This window comes from Erythrolamprus reginae, chromosome 1 (assembly GCF_031021105.1).
Source record: "Erythrolamprus reginae isolate rEryReg1 chromosome 1, rEryReg1.hap1, whole genome shotgun sequence".
Lineage (NCBI taxonomy): Eukaryota > Metazoa > Chordata > Lepidosauria > Squamata > Dipsadidae > Erythrolamprus > Erythrolamprus reginae.
This window is the reverse complement of record NC_091950.1, coordinates 332,243,597-332,262,983: the sequence shown is the minus strand read 5'-3', so window position 1 is coordinate 332,262,983 and position 19,387 is coordinate 332,243,597. Positions and strand designations below refer to the sequence as shown.

General features: G+C 38.2%; 1 protein-coding gene across 6 annotated transcripts in view; it reads right to left on the bottom strand.

Annotated features, from left to right (window-relative positions):
- SMOC2 (SPARC related modular calcium binding 2) overlaps positions 1-12,104 on the bottom strand; it is a 144,772-nt gene extending 132,668 nt beyond the window's left edge. For 4 of the 6 annotated variants that reach the window (XM_070740361.1, XM_070740378.1, XM_070740369.1 and 1 more), the window contains exon 1: positions 11,385-11,529. In XM_070740361.1, coding sequence (XP_070596462.1) covers positions 11,385-11,465 — 81 coding nt within the window. In that variant the 5' untranslated portion in view covers positions 11,466-11,529. Of the gene's footprint in view, positions 1-11,384 lie in introns of all 6 variants that reach the window. The other 2 variants (XM_070740388.1, XM_070740398.1) reach the window with 2 other exon arrangements.
- Between the last annotated feature and the right edge of the window lie 7,283 nt (positions 12,105-19,387).

The following is a 19,387-nucleotide window of genomic DNA, read 5'->3' as shown; positions in this document are numbered from 1 at the left end:
TACACTATTTCAGACAGATGGATATCCAACTTCTGCTTAAAAATGTCCACTGTTGGAGCATTCATAACTTCTGGAAGCAAGTTGTTCCACTGATCAATTGTTCTAACTGTCAGGAAATTTCTCCTTATTTCTAAGTTACTTCTCTCATTGTTCCACTCATTGTTTCTTGTTCTACCCTCAGGTGCATATTTGTATTTTATTGCATAATAACTGGTTATTTTTTAATGAAAAAAATGAGATACAAATCAAATTATCATTCCCCTGCCTACCAATAATAAGAGTATAGTGGTACCTCTACTTAAGAATGCCTCTGCTTAAGAACTTTTCTAGATAAAAACTGGGTGTTCAAGATTTTTTTGCCTCTACTTAAGAACCATTTTCTACTTAAGAACCCGAGCCTGGAAAAATTTCCCAGGAAATTTGTGAGCGGCACAAAGGCCCGGCCAGTTTCCTGCCATTCCCCCTTTAGTCCCAGCAATCTAAGGCTTTTCTGGGCTGTCAGAGGAGCCTTTCGGTGGCGCTTAAGGAGGCTTTGGCAGTCCAGAGCGAACGAAGCATTTTCCTTTCTCTGGCTGTTTGGAGAAGGAATAAACCTCTGCCAGCACCCAGAGAAAAGAAACACTCCCTTCACTCTGGGCAGTGACTGTCCTCCTCCTCTTCTTCCTCCTCCTCTTCTTCCTCCTCCTCTTCCCACCCAAATTTCGAGCTTTTATTTCTTTCCTAATGGGTTTGCACACATTATTTGCTTTTACATTGATTCCTATGGGAAAAATTGCTTCTACTTACAAACTTTTTTATTTAAGAACCTGGTCAAGGAATGAATTAAGTTCTTAAGTGGAGGTACCACTGTATACAGAATGCCCGATACAATTTATTTTCCATTAGTTATAATGGAAGAGTTTGCTATATTCTTTTATATTCTTTTCAAAGTAAGCAACAAATCTTGGGGGGAGGGGATTAGTAAAAAACCAAATATATTTTATGTTCAAGGTTACTACTACTACCACCAGTGCCCCCCTTTTTTCCTAACAAGGTTGCTGCTAAGATCTGAGCCACACAGAGCTTTATTTATGGTCTTGGTTTGAATTAAATTAACGTAACTTCTCCAAATGTTTGGGTTTCTAGGCGCCATCCAAGTGTGTCCCAAAGATTGGAAGGTTTGGATTGTATTTTGATTTTCTCTGTTCAGCTATAGTGGCCCATCTAAACCGATGTGAAAACCATCCAGGGTATTAAAATCACATAAGGTAAAAAGAAATGAAACAAAAATAAAATGTTACCCTAAATATTCAACATCTGGCAGAATTAAAGGGTTTTTTTTAAAGAGGTATTATTTCATTCTATTGGCTGCCAAACAATATTTACCAAACAACCACAGTTGCCAATTGATATTACAGGAAAGAAAACAAAATTAAAAATAAAACTTACAAACTTAATTTGGGGAGTTATTGTTGAAAATATCCATTTACGAATGCAGATCGTTCCCTTATCCAGACCATCAGAATATTGGCAGAACAGTCTGAAATCTTTAGACTTTAAGCAAAAAAAAAAAAAAGCAATTATGCCCGATAGTGCAGAAACATCAACAACCACATATTAAAATGATAACATTTGCCACCTTCAAAGAAACCCCAAATCAAACACTTGCCATCTCCTATTACTTAAGGGATACAGCGGTGATGCATATGAAAAACCAGGGTCCATGTTATATCATTTTTGATTTATCATATTTATTCACTCCAAAACAGTAGATTGGGTTCTTTTTTCATTCTTTGAGGGACATAGCCATGTGAAGCAGAAATCATAATGTTGACACATCAGAACTGTCAAAAAAACAATTGCTGCCAACCTGCCTTCCATTGAGGATCTGTATACTGCACAAGTCAAACAGAGGGCTGTGAAAATATTTACTGACCCCTCGCATCCTGGACATAAACTGTTTCAACTCCTACCCTCAAAACGTCACTACAGAGCACTGCACACCAAGACAACTAGACACAAGAACAGTTTTTCCCTGAATGCCATCACTCTGCTAAACAGATAATTCCATCAACACTGTCAAACTATTTACTAAGTCTGCACTACTATTACTACTCATCATTCCTACCACCCATTTCCATCCACTTATAACTGTATAACTGTAACTTGTTGCTTGTATCCTAAGATTTTTATTAATATTAATTGTTTCTTCATTGCTTATTTGATCCCTGTGACAACCATTAAGTGTTGTACCACATGATTCTTGACAAATCTATATTTTCTTTTATGAGAACATATGCACCAAGACAAATTCCTTGTGTGTCCAATCACACTTGACTATTAAAATTCTATTTTATTCTATGTAGTATGGGATTTGAAGAGCTTTTTTCTTAAATACACAACCATTTTAGCGCTTTGGGAGTGAAACATATTTGTATGCATAAGATCTTAACTGATAGGCAAGATCACAGGAAAGATTTTCAGTCACTTTGAGTCTCTTTATTTTCACTTTTCACTCTTTTTTAAAATTCCCCTCTGGTTATCACTTTTCCCCAGTATAAACCTCTCCATTTCTCTTTAATGAAACATCAAAGAGCCATCACATAAAAAGACTGAATTATCTACAGCATTTTGGTGCTGTTCTTTTCATGTCCAGGTTGGGTTAGGGGAAAAAATTGATTGGAATCCTGGATAAAAACACTGAACTAACTGCAGCAATTTTCTACTCCTGGCAATGACTATGCGGTGGCTCCATGGCTAAGATGCTGAGCTCATCGTTCAGAAAGGTTGGCCATTTATTTATTTATTTATTTATTTTATTTATTGTTAGAGTTGGAAGGGACCATGTAGGTCATCAAGTCCAATCCCCTGCCTAAGCAGGAACCCTATAGCATCCTAGCCAAATGGCAGTCCAATTTCCTCTTTAAAATGTCCAGAGTATTGGAGTTCACAACGTCCGCTGGTAGGTTGTTCCACTGGTTGGTCGTTCTGACCATCAGGAAGTTCTTCCTTATTTCCAGGTTGAATCTGTCCTTGGTCAGCTTCCAGCCATTGTTCCTCATCTGGCCCTCCGGTGCCCTGGAGAATAAAATGATCCCCTCCTCTCTGTGGCAACCCCTTGTATACCTGTAGACTGCTATCATGTCCGTTCTAGCCCTCCTTTTCTCTAGGCTATCCATGCCCAGTTCCCACAGTCTCTCTTCATAAGTCTTGGTTTCTAGACCCCTGATCATTTTGGTTGCTCTTTTCTGCACCTTCTCCAGAGTTTCAATGTCTTTTTTGAAGTGTGGTGACCAGAACTGAACACAGTACTCCAGGTGTGGTCTGACCAGGGCATAGTAGAGTGGTATTAAGACTTCCCTGGTCTTGGAGTGTATTCACCTGTTGATGCAGTTTAGGATTGTATTGGCTTTTTTGGCTGCTGCTGCACATTGTTGGCTCATGTTTAGTTGATTATCCACCAAGACCCCGTCGCTACTGCTGAGAGGGGTTTCTCCCAGGCTGTATGTGTGTCCAGGTGTTTTTTTTACCTAGGTGAAGGACTTTGCTCTTGTCGATGTTGAACATCATTTTGTTGGTGTGGGCCCACTGTGTTAGTCTGTCCAGGTCTTCCTGTAATTTGAGCCTGTCTTCAAGGGTGTTGGCTACCCCCACCAGCTTGGTGTCGTCTGTTTGGCAGTTTGAATCCCTAGCGCTGCATAATGGAGTGAGCTCCCATTATTAGCTCCAGCTTCTGCCACCCTAGCAATTCAAAAGCATGTAACAATGCAGGTAGAAAGATTGGGACCACCTTGGGGTGGGAAGATTACAGCGCTCCATATGCCTTTAGCATTAAGTCATGCTGGCTACATGACCACGGAGACATCTTCGGACAGCACTGGCTCTTCAGCTTTGCAACAGAGATGAGCAGCGCCCCCTAGAGCTGGGAACAATTAGCACATATGTGTGAGGGGAACCTTTATCTTTACTTTCCCTGACAATTACTTGGACCAGTCCCTGTAGTTTTCTTGACAAAATTTTCAGAAGTGGCTTACCATTGCCCTCCCTCTCAGGGTTGAAAGACTGGCCCAGGGTCACCCTGTTGGCTTGGTATATAATGCAGTATTAGAACTCATGTCCTGGTTTCTTTCTTTTTCCCATAATTTTCGTTTTTCTTTGAATTTTATAGTTTGATAAACTAATAAAAGTTGAAGTTATGTAACACCAAAGTAAAATTTACAGTGTACTAGTTTCTAGCCTGGTGCCTTAACCTCTACACCAAAATAATAATAATAATAATAATAATAATAATAATAATAATAATAATAATAATAATAGCAGCAGCAGCAACAACAACAACAACAGCAACAACAACAACAACAGCAACAACAATAACAGAGTTGGAAGGGACCTTGGAGGTCTTCTAGTCCAACCTCCTGCTTAGGCAAGAAACCCTTCAAACAGATGGTTATCCGATATCTGCTTAAAAACTTCCAGTGTTGGGGCATTCACAACTTCTGGAGGCAAGATGTTCCACTGATCAACCGTTCTGAGTGTCAGGAAATTTCTCCTTAGTTCTAAGTTACTTCTCTCCTTGTTTAGTTTCCACCCATTGCTTCTTGTTCTACCCTCAGGTGCTTTCGGTGGAATCCATTCTTGTCAATTAGTCCAACTAGTCCATTTGATGGGGGAAACCTCTTACCAAAGATATAAGACAGTCCTTTTTGTCCTTACTAGCCCCTTCTGCCTCCTTTATATATTTATTTATATCCTGCCTTTATTATTTTCTATAAATAACTCAAGATGGCAAACATCCCTAATACTCCTTCAATTTTCCTCACAACAAACCCCCCCCCCCCATCAAATGAGTTGGGCTGGCACTGGCAGAGAGTAAAGGCCCAAAGTCATCAACCCAACTTCATGCTGAAAATATCTTGAACTTTCACCTTTTATACTTTTCAGCCAATGTATACAATGTTGGAGGATAATCTGTGAAAGCTGAAGTCAACCTAACTTCGAGATATCAAGCTAGAAAGGCCATTCTACAAATTCTGACTAAATGTTAGAAAAATCTTTCAACCTAAGAACAGCTTGATAGCGGAACCAAGAAATGTTCCACAAAGCAAGTTCGCTTTTGCTGAATACAGTATAGTCAGACGTGGAGTCTTTGGGGAGATTAAGTATTTTATCTAAGATGTTTTAAATTGGATTTCTGCACTGAGGTGATGTTGGACTTGATTATCTAAATGGCCCTTTTCAAATTAAAACCACTAAAACCCTCATTGTGTATTGGAATAACTAACTAGCTAACTAACTAACTAACTAACTAACTAACTAACTAACTAACTAAATAAATAAATAAATAAATAAATAAATAAATAAATAAATAAATAAATAAATAAATAAATAAATAAATAAATAAATAAATAAATAAATAAATTCTGATTCTATTGTTTTACATAGAGCTTTAGGTTTACTCCAAAATAGGTTTACTAACTGTAACAAATCTTACTCCCACATCATTGAATATAAAGATACAACAAACCTAGGGCCAAGCAACTACATTTGGAGACAGATGGTCAGTCTGGTGTTATTGTGGTAGTTCCAGTCCAGTGGCTGAGAAAGTGAACAATATTTCAAATTTCCAATTATCTCTGTGTGCATTCTATTTCTAATCTAATAACATAAATTGAAGAAAGTAATTTAAGTGATTTAAAGATTGGGAAACTAGCAGGATTAAGTACAGTGCTCTGTTTATCTTGGCCAAGTTAGAGAACAGAGTTGGTAATCTGATCTTAACAGCCCTCACAACTTCCCAAAGGCCATACCAAATTATCTGAACTCTCAATCAATTTATCATATCGTTTGAAAAAAGGACAATGAGTTTCTATGGCAAACTGCAAAACATCAGCTAGTCACCATCTGGTGTTCATCACATGCACAGACATGGAAATTTCAAATGACAGTGATTGCAAATAAATAAAATGTGTCTATCTATTATTCTCAAGAAATCTTAATGTTTGCTAGTACTGCTAATGATGCCCTTCTGATTATTAGCCCTCTCCCCTCCATCTTTCCCCTGTGTCTGTGTCTGTGGTTAATATGTTGGAATCTGAACTGAATAAGGTCAGTTTAATCCCTCACTATATATACTCAGGATTGTAGACAATTCTCCATTCCATGCTATAAAAAAGAACATGAATTAAAATTATCTAGCCACATATGAAAAGACTTAGAGCCTGTTGACTATAACTGTTGATTAGCAAATGTTAAAAACCAGTTAAAAACCAGCTCAATGTCATAGTTAATGCCAGAGCATTCAATTGGTTCTTAATTGATTTCTGTGACTTCCTTACTGAATCCCTAAATACATACATTTGCAATCAAGCACACATAAAGAAGCAGCCTAAAAACTGTACTGTATTAGCTAATGGCTTTTTAAATACATATAAGAAATTTGAGTAACTATTCTTTGTCCAGATGTCAAATGTAAAGGAAGCAGCATTAGATGGATTATGAATGCCGAATTTTAAAAAATTGATTCTTGTGATGTATTTCAAGGTTGATGGTATATCATTTTGCATATGTGATTGGAGTGAAAAAATTAAAAATATATTTGAAAAAAAAAAGCACACATACATGCTAATAATGCTATATTGAGTAGGATCAGGGGAAGTGCATAAAAATTAATACGAAGCTAAAGAATTCTGATCTATTGATAGAAAGGTTACTTCCTTGATAAAGGCAAAGTTATCTTCAAATCACATGGCATTCTAATGATTTACAGGGACACCACTAGGTTATTTTCTTGATCCCAATAAAAAAAAATTGTCTTTGCCTTCTTTCTGTTATTTTTACTTCCAGTCTAATATACAGGCCAAGTACACTATGACTGGACATGACTGTCCTTAATCTTTTAGTCACCAAGGGATGAACCTTTTTTTTAAAGGTAGTAGCTCTAACCCTTAATGGATCTCCTATATAACCAGTCTTTGTCAAGATTCTGGTTAACATCTGGTTGTACAAAGGAAGTTTGGAACTGGACAGTTTAACAGTTCTTGATTCTGATATTTTAAAAGCATTGAAAAAACCAACTGAAACTCAATGGACATGGCTTACTTTATAGTTGCTTCTATACTGGCAAATTTACTTAGCAATGAGGAGCTAGACAATTAATCAAAAACCTCTTTGCAATTAGTACATTCACCATGCACAAAAAAACTAAAACAGGGTCCAGACAAATCTTCCACAAAATTCAATTAAATTCAGTTCAATTTATTAGATTTGTATGCCGCCCCTCTCCGAAGACTCGGGGCGGCTCACAACAACGATAAAAACAATATTATAATAGCACAAATCTAATATTAAAAATAACTAAAAACCCTATCATAATTAAAAACCAAACAGCACATACATACCAAACATAAATTATAATGAGCCTGGGGAAAAGATGTCTCAAATCTCCATGCCTGGCGACAAAGGTGGGTCTTAAGTAGTTTACGGAAGACAAGGAGGGTGGGAGCAATTCTAATCTCCGGGGGGGAGTTGATTCCAGAGGGCCGGGGCCGCCACAAAGAAGGCTCTTCCCCTGGGGCCTACCAGACGACATTGTTTAGTTGACGGGACCCAGAGAAGGCCAACTCTGTGGGACCTTATCAGCCGCTGGGATTCGTGCGGTAGCAGGCGGTTCCGGAGGTACTCTGCTCCAATGCTATGTAGGGCTTTAAAGATCATAACCAACACTTTGAATTGTGACCGGAAATTGATCGGCAGCCAGTGCAGGCCACGGAGTGTTGTAGATACTTGTAGACAATGCTTTGGAATACTGATAAAGTAGGATGAAATATACAATTTAAATCACATGTCATGACATTCATTAGTATTTGCAGATTTGGCTCTCAATATATAGAGGATATTGCCTTTTTAAATAGAACATTATAAAACATTATACATTATAAAACATTAACATTATAAAAGTCACTATGATTCATTAGATGGCATCAAAATCAAATAAATATGTAAGTGCATATTCATAATGTACGTTTCTGAATTATTTTCACTCCCTTCTATTGCTGATTCCTGCTGTGTTCGGATAGTTAGAATAGCACACCTCACAAGTATTTAGCATTAGCATTTAGACTTATATACTGCTTCATAGGGCTTTTACAGCCCTCTCTAAGCAGTTTACAGAATCCGCATATTGCCCCCAACAATCTGGGTCCTCATTTTACCAACATTGGAAGGAGGTTCTAAGCCGCGCTGAATCTCAGGAGAAGGGCGGCCTAGAAATCGAACTAATAAATAAATAATAAATGGAAGGCTGAGTCAACCTTGAGCCGATGGTGAGATTTGGACTGCAGAACTACAGCTAGCAGTTAGCTGAAGTAGCCTGCAGTGCTGCACTCTAACCACTGTGCCACTGTGGTCCATTTCTGTATATTCGACATGGAATATATCTAGAGTATGTTTGATGTGCATATATGCAAAATCCTGCTTCTGCTCTTTACTCTTTCTTTTTAACTGCCTTTCCCAAGAAAGTAAATACTAATAAGAACAAGGATCAGGAGCATCAATTGGCCTTCACATCTCCATTGGGGGGGGGGGGGGTGTAGAGTACAGATCAGCCATAAAAATAATGAGAGGCAAACCTGCAACAAGGACAGTGAGATAAAGTGGTGATGGAAGGGCACATCATGAAGGAAGATCATAGATAATGTCCAGCATCCCCCATCCACAAAACAGAGCTCACCTCAAATGAATATCCTAGCATTTTTCAGGTGATGCTCTTCAATTTGTTGGATTCAGACTTTGCTATATCAGAGTTGTTAGGCTTTCTGTATTTGCTATCATTCATTTCTGGGCAACAGATATCTAATATACTGCTCAAAAAAATAAAATAAAGAGAACATTCAAATAACACATCCTAGATCTGAATGAATGAAACCCCATTCATTTGCACAACTATTCCATTTACACAACAGCATGTGAAATTGAACTCCATCGCCAAGCCACATGATTTCTATTTTGGAGTAAATTGTCCCAAAATCTTGGAACATTTACTTGTATTCCAATTATATCTTCTCTTCTGTCTCTTCTATCCATTATATCTCTTCTATCCATTATATCTCTTTTATCTCTTTTCCTTTCTGCTATTCTCTCTAGTTATATTTTACTCCTATATTGCTCTTCTATACTCTTTTTAATACATTCTACTCGTATATATCCTCTATAACCTTCATTGTGTATTATTGTGTATTGGACAAAACAAACAAATAAATAAATAAATATAAAAATTTTGCCTACTGTCTCTGTCTTACCATCCTATTGTCCAAATTTATCTGTACCTACTTAGTCACTTTTGTTTATGTTTATACCAATACCTGCTATTTTGTAAAAATTTTGACAAGATAAATAAGTAAGTAAGTAAGTAAGTAAGTAAGTAAGTAAGTAAGTAAGTAAATAAATAAATAAATAAATAAATTTTAGTTTCTAGATGCTTGGAACAAACTTCCAGCAGACGTGGTTGGTAAATCCACAGTGACTGAATTTAAACATGCCTGCGATAAATATATATCCATTGTAAGATAAAATACAGGAAATAGTATAAGGGCAGACTAGATGGACCATGAGGTCTTTTTCTGCCGTCAGTCTTCTATGTTTCTATGTTTCTATAAATAAATAAATAAATAAATAAATAAATAAATAAATAAATAAATAAATAAATAAATAAATAAATAAATAAATAAATAAATAAATAAATAAATAAATAAATAAATAAATAAATAAATAAATAAATAAATAAATAAATAAATAAATAAATAAATAAATAAATAAATAAATAAATAAATAAATAAATAAATAAATAAATAAATAAATAAATAAATAATGAACCTCATTGTCTTTAGGGTCAGTGCTTCAGAGTATTAAATCTGTATGTAGTGGAATGGTGGAAGGTCTTAAGCGTAAAACTTATCAGGAAAGACCTAATGAACTCAATCTGTATGGTCTGGAGGACAGAAGGGAAAGGGGGCACAGGATCGAAACATTTAAATACGTTAAAGGATTAAATAAGGTTCGGGAGGGAAAGTGAACACAAGAAGAAAAGGGCACAATCTGAGGAACTGGGAAAGATCAGAAGCAACGTGAGAAAATATTGTTTTACTGAAGGAGTAGTAGATGTTTAGAACAAACTTCCAGCAGACGTGGTTGGTAAATCCACAGTAACTGAATTTAAACATGCCTGGGATAAACATATATCCATCCTAAGATAAAATATATGGGCCATGAGGTCTTTTTCTGCCGTCAATTTTCTATGTTTCTATGTTTCTTTTAAAAAGGCAATTAATTTGCAACCGGGAGTCTAATTCCCCGAGGATTTCCAAGCAAGCTGCGAGCTGCCAAAGCCAAACCACTTAACCACTTTCCTTGCACTTTCACTTCGTCCAAGCACTTTTCGCCAGAACCAAACTGAAATCCTACATGCAGCACTGAAGCGTCCTTACACCTGAACGCAAACTCAATACACTACATTGCTCCAAATCACTTTTGCAATACCTGACAGAGGATACCCAAGGCGCAGAGCTTTACTCAGTATTAATTAATCTTATTAATGCTCCTTCAACCTCTCCGAGAAACGAAACAAACTGGTGTAAATATTAGGCATTAGGCACAGGGAAATCGACCCCAATAATTTTTCTTCTGTTGTGGGAAGATAATAATGAAAAATTCGCGGAGATTATCAACTAGCTTCAAACCAGCATGTCTGTGCGCACAGGAACTCTTATGAATAGAGGTCTTCAAAATTTTGGTGAATAGAGGTCTTCAACTTTTGGGCGGGCAACTTTTAAGACCTGTGGACTTCAACTCCAAGAATTCTGAGAGTTGAAGTCCACAAAGTCTTAAAGTTGCCAAGTTTGGGGACCCCCGCTTAGGAACGATGCCAATTTTAAGATTTCTGCTAATCAAATGTACCCTATCCAACAAAGGTTAACAGTCCTGCTGAAAATTGTGAGAAGAGATGTCGAAGATCCACAAGCCATAATTGCTAGTTTCACATTTTAACATGGGGTGGGGTGGGGTAGGTTTAGCATTAAGGACCGGAGTCCTATTTTTTACTTTAAAATCAAGCTGGTGGCCTCCAAGTGAGGATTTTAGCCAACACGTGTGTGTGTGTGAGAGAGAGAGAGACGCGTGAAAGAAGCGGACAACCTTCAAACTTTGGACACAGTCCAAACTTTGGGCACCGGGACTGCGGGGCAGGTTGTCGCTTGGGCAAAAAAATAAAGGGAATCAGCTGGGAAGCCGGTTGGTCAGTTTAGGGCGAAGGACCGCGCAGGAGGGTTTTGCTGCCCCGGCGCGGCGACAAGAGGGAAGAAGAGAGAAGCAAACAAGCCGGAGGTTCGCCGGCTAAGCCCGGCTTGCCTTACCGTGAGCGCTGAAAACTTCTGAGCCGGCGCCAGGAGGGCCAACTCCGGCAGCAAGAGCCACAGCGGCAGCAGCAGCAGCATCTTCGCCTACAACAAGAGGCAGAGGTCTCTTTTGCACCGTCCTGGTCCTCGCCGGCTTCCCCTTTCCAGCTCTGACCCAGGCGCGTCCTTCCTCGGTTCGCGCTCGGGGTCCCGGCTGCTTTTGCGCGGGGATGTTTGGTCTCTCCCGGAGTCGCTCGCGCCGCTGCTGCGCGGCTCAAGGGAAGCTGCAGGCTTGGGTTCAGCTCTGCTCTCTCTAGCGGCGAATGGCGAGCGGGGTACCCCTCCCTCGGCTTGCTGGAGCTGTCATCTGAGGTTCGTCCCTGGAGCGAGATCAGAGAGCTTCAAGTTTTCCTCCTTAAGCACCCTTGCGGGCAGCTCTGGACTCGGTGGGGATTGGGGACGGATTTGAAGGAGGGTGTTGGAGAGATGGATAGGTGCAGAAGCACCCAAACGCACACCCCTTCCTTCTCTCACTCACTCTCTCACACACTCTCTCTCTCACACACACACTTTCTCTTTCTCTCTCTCATTCACTCACTCTCTCACTCTCTCTCACACTCTCTTTCTCTTACTCCCTTTTTCTCTTATTCTCTTACTCTCTCTCTCTCTCATTCAATCTCTCTCTCTCTCTTTCTTTCTTTCTCTCTCTCTCTCTCTTTCACACACACACCCTCTCACACACCCTCTCCGCACTTTCTCCGCCCAGACCTGCAGCCTCTGTCTTGATTAATTGATTGACCCCCCAACCGCATCTCCTCCGTCAAGCCCGCTTGAAATTTCCAAACCGGTTTATGTTTTATCCGCCGCTTAACCGAGAGAGAGAGAAGAGAAAGTGAGAACCCCGAACGAATCACGTTCGCCTTTCTTCGGCGAGCGCCTTCTTGAAACTTGTTGGCGAGGAGCCAACCTGCGCAAACGGGGAGCAGAAAATTTCGGCCTGGTTTTTGGCTGCGCTAAAAGGGGCTTCAAAGGTTGAGCGGGGGCTACTCGGTACAGTTTTTATGAGCGCTTGTTTGCTGTCCCAACTCCGTTCCATTTGGGAACGTTTGCGCGTTAATTGTGGTCTCTAAGGATAAGCGGGGAGATTTAGAGCGCGTGTGCCTGACGCAGGAGACTAACGCCCTCCCTTCATGCTCAGCATTGCTGGAATATTTCAGCCGTCGTTACGCTGGCACAAAACTGAAGCCTTTTAATAGTGTTAAAGGGGGGGGGGGATTGATAGAATGAGCTGCTGCCGACGCCACGATCTGTTCCTTAGAGTTTGCAAGAGATGATAAGGTGTGTGCCTACAGGATGCCCCCAGCCCAGTCTTGCTTCCAATTATTGTTGAATCTAACTTCGTAAAGAGGAAATCATAATGTTCCCAAGATATTGCTCAATGGATCATTTTGGCATCTCTGCATCCTTTCCTTCTAAAGCAGGGCTCTCCAACCTTGGCAACTTTAATAGCAATAGCACTTAGACTTATAGACCACTTCATAGTGCTTTTACAGCCCTCTCTTTTACAGAATCAGCATATTGCCCCCAACAATCCGGGTCTTCATTTTACCCACCTCCGAAGGATGGAAGGATGAGTCAACCTTGAGCTGGTGGTGAGATTTGAACTGCTGAATTACAGCTAGCAGTTAGCTGAAGTAGCCTACAGTGCTGTCCTCTAACCACTGCACCACCCCAGTTCTTAAGACTTGTGGACTTCAACTCCCAGAGTTCCTCAGCCAGCTGGGGAATTGTAGCAGTTGAAGTCCTCCAGGCTCAAAGTTGCCAAGATTGGAGACCCCTGCAATCTAATCAATGGTGGCTCAATATGGCACCTTTGGGCCACACTGACTGATGGCTCCACCTTCCACTAAAGACTTGTATTTTCAGAATGATTTGGAAAGAGGGGTAGCATTGGAGCTCCATAAATAAGCCGCCAAGAGTTCTTCAGGAGTTGGGTGGCATAGAAACAATGCAATACAATACAATACAATACAATACAATACAAATACAAGCAAGCAAGCAAACAAACATATTTTGATGCCCTAAGCCAGAGTCTGCTTGGCCTTAGGATAAAGCCAGCCTGACCTGTAACATACATAAATATTAGAATTGCAAATATATCCAGCTCGTATCTCAGATTTGTGGGAGATGTGAGCTTTGCTAGCTGATGAATTCTGGAAGTTGAAGTCCACAAGTATTAAAGTTGCCAAGGTTGGAGACCCCTGCCATAAAGAAGATGTGTATGAAAAGGGGAGGAGAGTCGAGCAGGCTTCTTAACTTCAAATGGAAAGTTAAGCGAAAAACAGAGATAGCCAGCATCATTCTGATATCTCAGTGTTCACATTTATATGTTTCTTGTACCTATTTAATTTGGACATGAAAGTTTAAAGAGAATTGTGAATACCACCAGGTTTATTCAGTTAATGTATTCATGGAAAGAAACTGGTGTCGTAGCTAAATGGAAAGTCAAAGAGATGGGTTTTCAGAAGAGACATTAGAAATTTGGATCCTTTGTGTGGGTGGATTTAAAACACATTGAACAAAACAAATATCTGATAACCTGTCTGCAGGAGCTCACTAAATATGAAGAGAGATAAAGAGATATTAAAGAACGGTAGAATTTCAGAAAGAGAAAACAGTATGCTTCTGTCCACTGATTTCTGTCCTAGGCCTACCCACTGGAGACATTGGGTCCTATCTTTTGCTAACATCTGGCCAATGAAAAAAAATGTGTTGATTTAAAAGCAATAACTTTACTCCTGTTTATACATGGAGTGCAGAATGAAAAAAACGAGAAACTGTGCTTATAAGAGCTCAGGATTATTCTGTTGTAGATTTTGTTATTTAGTTAATACCCATTCTCAATTTGATGTTCATGTTCTGTGATTTCACACAGTTAAAATAACAGTTATATGATCCTTCTTTTATGCACAACTGCATACAGAAAACTAGCTTACATTCAAGAAATCCTGTTCAGCAGAAGTATATGTCTCTCCTAACCATTGTCTTTTATGAAACAGGAAATTTGTAAATCTCTGTTTATCTATTTATCAATCACCTTGCAAGTGCTAGCCTCTGGTCCTCTGAAGATGAAATAGATTATGCAGGAACCACAAACGTAACACTTTGGGAGCATCTTCTCATGGCAGTGATAAAAAGATAGATCTGAGAGAGACATGTCTTGATGCATATTAATGCATTATTTCTTAGGGTGGGTTAATATTTTTTAGCTATCAGGTCAATATTTCAAACATCACTCTTAACACATTCTTCAACTTGGTTTCCCAGATAAGACTTTGAATAAATGAATGAGTGCAATACACAACCCCCCCCCCACACACATTCAGACTAGTATAGACCTATTTTAAGCTATTTAGCTCTCATCAGCTAGCAATACCCTTCTAGGATTTGAACTTGGGCTGCTTGTCTTGTTTAGGCAGTGCTCTCACTCTCTATAATATCATTGCAAGATATAAACAACACGGTCAAACTATTTACAAAGACTGCACTATTATTAATCTTCTCACTGTTCTTATAACCAATCTCCTCCCACTTATGAATTCATGACTGAAACTTTGTTGCTTGTATCCTTATGATTTATATTGACTGGTTCCTAATGTGATTTGATTGCTTATTTGCACCCTATGACTAGTATTGTGTTCAACCTTTTACGTTCTTGACAAATGTACCCTTTCTTTATATACATTGAGAGCATATGCACCAAGATAAAATTCCTTGTGTGTCCAATCACACTTGGCCAATAAAGGATTCTACTCTATTCTATGACATATCTCTTTGCGATAGATTTAAATATCTTGCAAAGTTTTAAAATTATATCAGAAAATTAGAGGTAAATGGAGCCACGGCTTTCAGATGGGAATGGGGAATTCAGTCTTTATAATGTAATTGTCTTGATCTAATACATCCTACAGGGAAAATATACTCGATTAACAGGATATATAGTCTTTGGCATGCTAGTTTTGGCTCCCATCCTTGAAATAAAAGTACCCTATCATTTTACATTTGCATATTTTTGAAAGGGAACAGTGTATTGTGTCTGCCTATCTATCCTGACAGGTGGAGAGGGTCTTAGTATGTGTGTAGCATTATTTATGTCTTCCTTTTTAATAATAATAATAATAATAATAATAATAATAATAATAATAATAATAATAATAATAATAATTATTATTATTATTATAATAATTATAATAATTATAATAATAATTATAATAATAATTATAATAATAATTATAATAAACAATGTTATAGCGAAACAAATCTAATATTTAAAAAGAAGCATATAAAACCCTATCATATTTAAAACCAAACAACACATACATTTTTTCAGATTGTTTATGCATGTATGTGTGTGTGTACACAGCATTCCTTTACTTCTTCATGATTGAGTAACCAATAGAAACAACAACCAAAAAAAGAGAGGCCTTGATTGATTGCATCCTGCAGACTGTCATTGGGTAAATGATCTTTTAAGCTGCAGCTGCAGCATCCTCAAAAGAATTAAGCTGAAAGAGGCACCCTGGAACTTCTGCCCCACAGGCAGTGCCCAGGTTTGACACCACAGGTGATCAGGACTCTTGTTCTAGCTTTGTGAGAAAGAGAGAATAGCTTCACTCAGCCACAGCATCTGTGACTTAAGCTATCACTTGCTAATCTTAAAAAGCCCCAGGGCATTCATACTGAATGTGTTCCAACAAGTCAAAATCAACTTTCCCCAAATGTGTCCCACAATTCCCAAACCAGCATAGCCTTTGATGTCTTTTAAATATGGGTAACCTACAGATCAGTATCCTTTACACAGCTGTTTTCTGACAGTGGGCAAAAGGAAGCCTATGTAGCCTCAGCATCATTTGCCTAGTTTAAGCTACTGTTTGTTTTCTGGGGTTTTTTAAAATTTAAACCAACCATTATTAGTATAGATTATAACATTTTTTTAAAATCAGTGTCATGCACAATGTTGACATTTTTATCCACTGTTATCACAAGCTTTGTTGCTCCCTTGATAGTTAGTTGATGTACTATCCATAGAAAAAAATTCTCCATGGTTCATTGGGAGGTGAATAAATTATTAGTTTAAAAACTAATTCTCAATCCTGCTTGTGGAAGCATGGGGGTACTTTGCTTTTTTTGAGGCGCTTTGATGTTTCCTTACTAAACAACTTAGACAATCTACAGCAGAGGTCTCCAACCTTGGGAAGTTTAAGACTTGTGGACTTCAGCTCCCAGAATTCTTCAGCCAGCTTTGCTTTGCTGGCAGAGGAATTCTGGGAGTTGAAGTCCACAAGTCTTAAACTTGCCAACGTTGGAGACCCCTGATCTACAGTGATCCCTAGTTGGGTGTGGTTGGTTTCTTTTTATTTTTCTTCCACTCCTGACGATAAAACTTCCTGTCGCAACCATCTAAAGACCCTTAAAACCCTGCTGTTCTGTTTGGGTCGTATGTGACCCGAAGCCAAGTTTGAGTCCCTGTAAAAAATTTTCCCTGCATATCTGAAACTTGAAATTTCATGACTGTTCATCATTTCAGGGGTTCTCTCTATGAGAATTTTTTTTGGGGGGTGGGGGGCTTAGTTTTTGCTGGGCAAAAAAAGTTACAAATCTTCTGTTCCCGGGTCACCCTGACCCGGACCAAAAACTCTTCATTTGCAGTGCTTATGTTTGGTCTTTTTGAAAGCTTTTTTTCACTTGGAAAGTAGTCTGAACATTTCTGCACACAATGGAATGAAAATTGAACTGAAAAAATTAATCCTTATTGGTTTATTTTGCACATAAATGTGCCTCCCCCCCATTTTTGTGAAATGTTTTTCAAGTTATGGATAGTTTTGCTTGCAAAATGCATTCTATTTTACTGAAGTTGGTGTGGGATTGGTAGCTTGAACATTTCTGAATATAAGAAAAATATAAAGGAACTGAAAAAAATGATTCTTACTGTTTTTTTAACATCAGAAATAAGGCCTTCCCCCCACCTTGGCTGCTTGCAACCATTTTCACTTTTTATTTTTTTATGCTCCAAATCCGAAATAGTCTTTAAAATATTAGGCATTCATTTACTCAATTTAACAATGCTGATCATCAAAAAAATATTTGTGGGGGTGGGGAAAAAAAAATTTTTCTGGGCAAAAAAAAAGTCACGTTTAGTCTGTTCGGGTCATAGAGACCCGGACCAAAATGATTTTTTTAAGGTACTTGAATTTGGTCTTTTAGAAAACTTTTTCAACTGGAAAACTAGTTTGAACATTTATGAACATAATGATATGAAAATTGAACTGGAAAAATTGAGACTTATATTTCTATTTTGATCAAAAAGCCCCTCCCCCATCCTTTCTGAATTTCGTGTCAATTTATATTTTTTAAGGCTACAAATCCCTAAGGAATTTCCCCCCAAAAGGTTTGATATACTAAATTGAACAATCCTGAACATAAGAAAAATATAAATGAACTGAAAAAAAATGGTTCTTATTGGTTTATTTTTGCCACAAAAGGGCCACCCCCCTCGGCCTTGCTGTGTGCCATTATTGTCACTTGTTATACATATTTGGCTAGAAATATTTGGAATATCCTTTTGAAAATCAACCACATTGTAGCCAGAGAACTAATTTTATGGAAGAAATCCATTTTACTAAAAAAAAGTATGTAAGTTTGAAATTAACAGCATATTTTTAATATAAATTGAAATAACTTTATGTGCAAAATAAACCAATATGCATCAATTTTTCCAGTTCAATTTTCATATAATTATGTTCAGAAATGTTCAAGATACAAATCCCACACCAACTTTAGTAAAATAGAATGCATTTTGTTAACAAAACTATCCATAAAGTGAAGACTATTTCACAGAAACAGGGGGGGCACGCATTATATCAGAAAAATAAACCAATAAGATTTACTTTTTTCATTTCAATTTTCATATCATTATGTGCAGAAATGTTCAAGCTACCAATCCCACACCAACTTCAGTAAAATAGAATGCATTTTGCAAGCAAAACTATCCATAAATTGAAAAACATTTCACAAAAACGGGGGGAGGCACATTTATGTGCAAAATAAACCAATAAGGATTAATTTTTTCAGTTCAATTTTCATTCCATTGTGTGCAGAAATGTTCAAACTTGTTTCCAGGTGAAAAAAGCTTTCAAAAAGACCAAATATAAGTACCTAAAATGATCAATTTGCAGTCCGGGTCAAATAGACCCGGGAACATAAGATTAGGGATTTTTTCTAAACAGAAGAGCAGGGTTAAGGGTGAAACTTGGATGATGATGATGCGTTCAAGGACGTTGATCTGCTCAACTCTACTCAACTCTGATTGGCTGGGGAAATGTCCTGCAGAAATGCCCTTTCCCTGTCCAGTCACTGGGCACTGGACCTCCATGGTATTATTTTGACTTTAGCTGCAGTAAAATGGCCATATAGGAAATGTCAGACTCTCAGAAGGCTGGTAGACTTGACCATCTGGAATCCTATTGGGGGTATGTGAACATTGTATGCGTATGCGTGTATTGAGAAAATCTAAAATAAGAATCATGCGTGGCAAACTGGCACACAAATACATACATGGATGTGATATCGGGTTGAGCAAGAGGAGCCTCTTTGCTTGTTCAGAGTTGATTAGGATTGAATGGAAGGAGAAAGTGGGAAGGGAGTTAAAGATCAGAAACACAAACAGGATTGAGAACACTCCGATTCAAACTTTCTGCTGTCCATTTTGAATAGATTCTTTCAATCAGTCAAGCAGATGTTGGGGTTGGGGGGGAGGTTCAACATAGAAATAATAAACTTCTGTGGCTGCTATCTAAAAATCTTACAGATTATTCCATGTCAGCTTCTCACAAATAGCAAGCAATCAATACAAAATAGTCTAAGTAAAAATAAGTTTAAAAAAGTATATTTTGCCTCTTCAATCCTGCCCCATCAGATGCCCATGAGAGGAGTTGGGGATTACTTTTTCTTTAAGTGGGTGA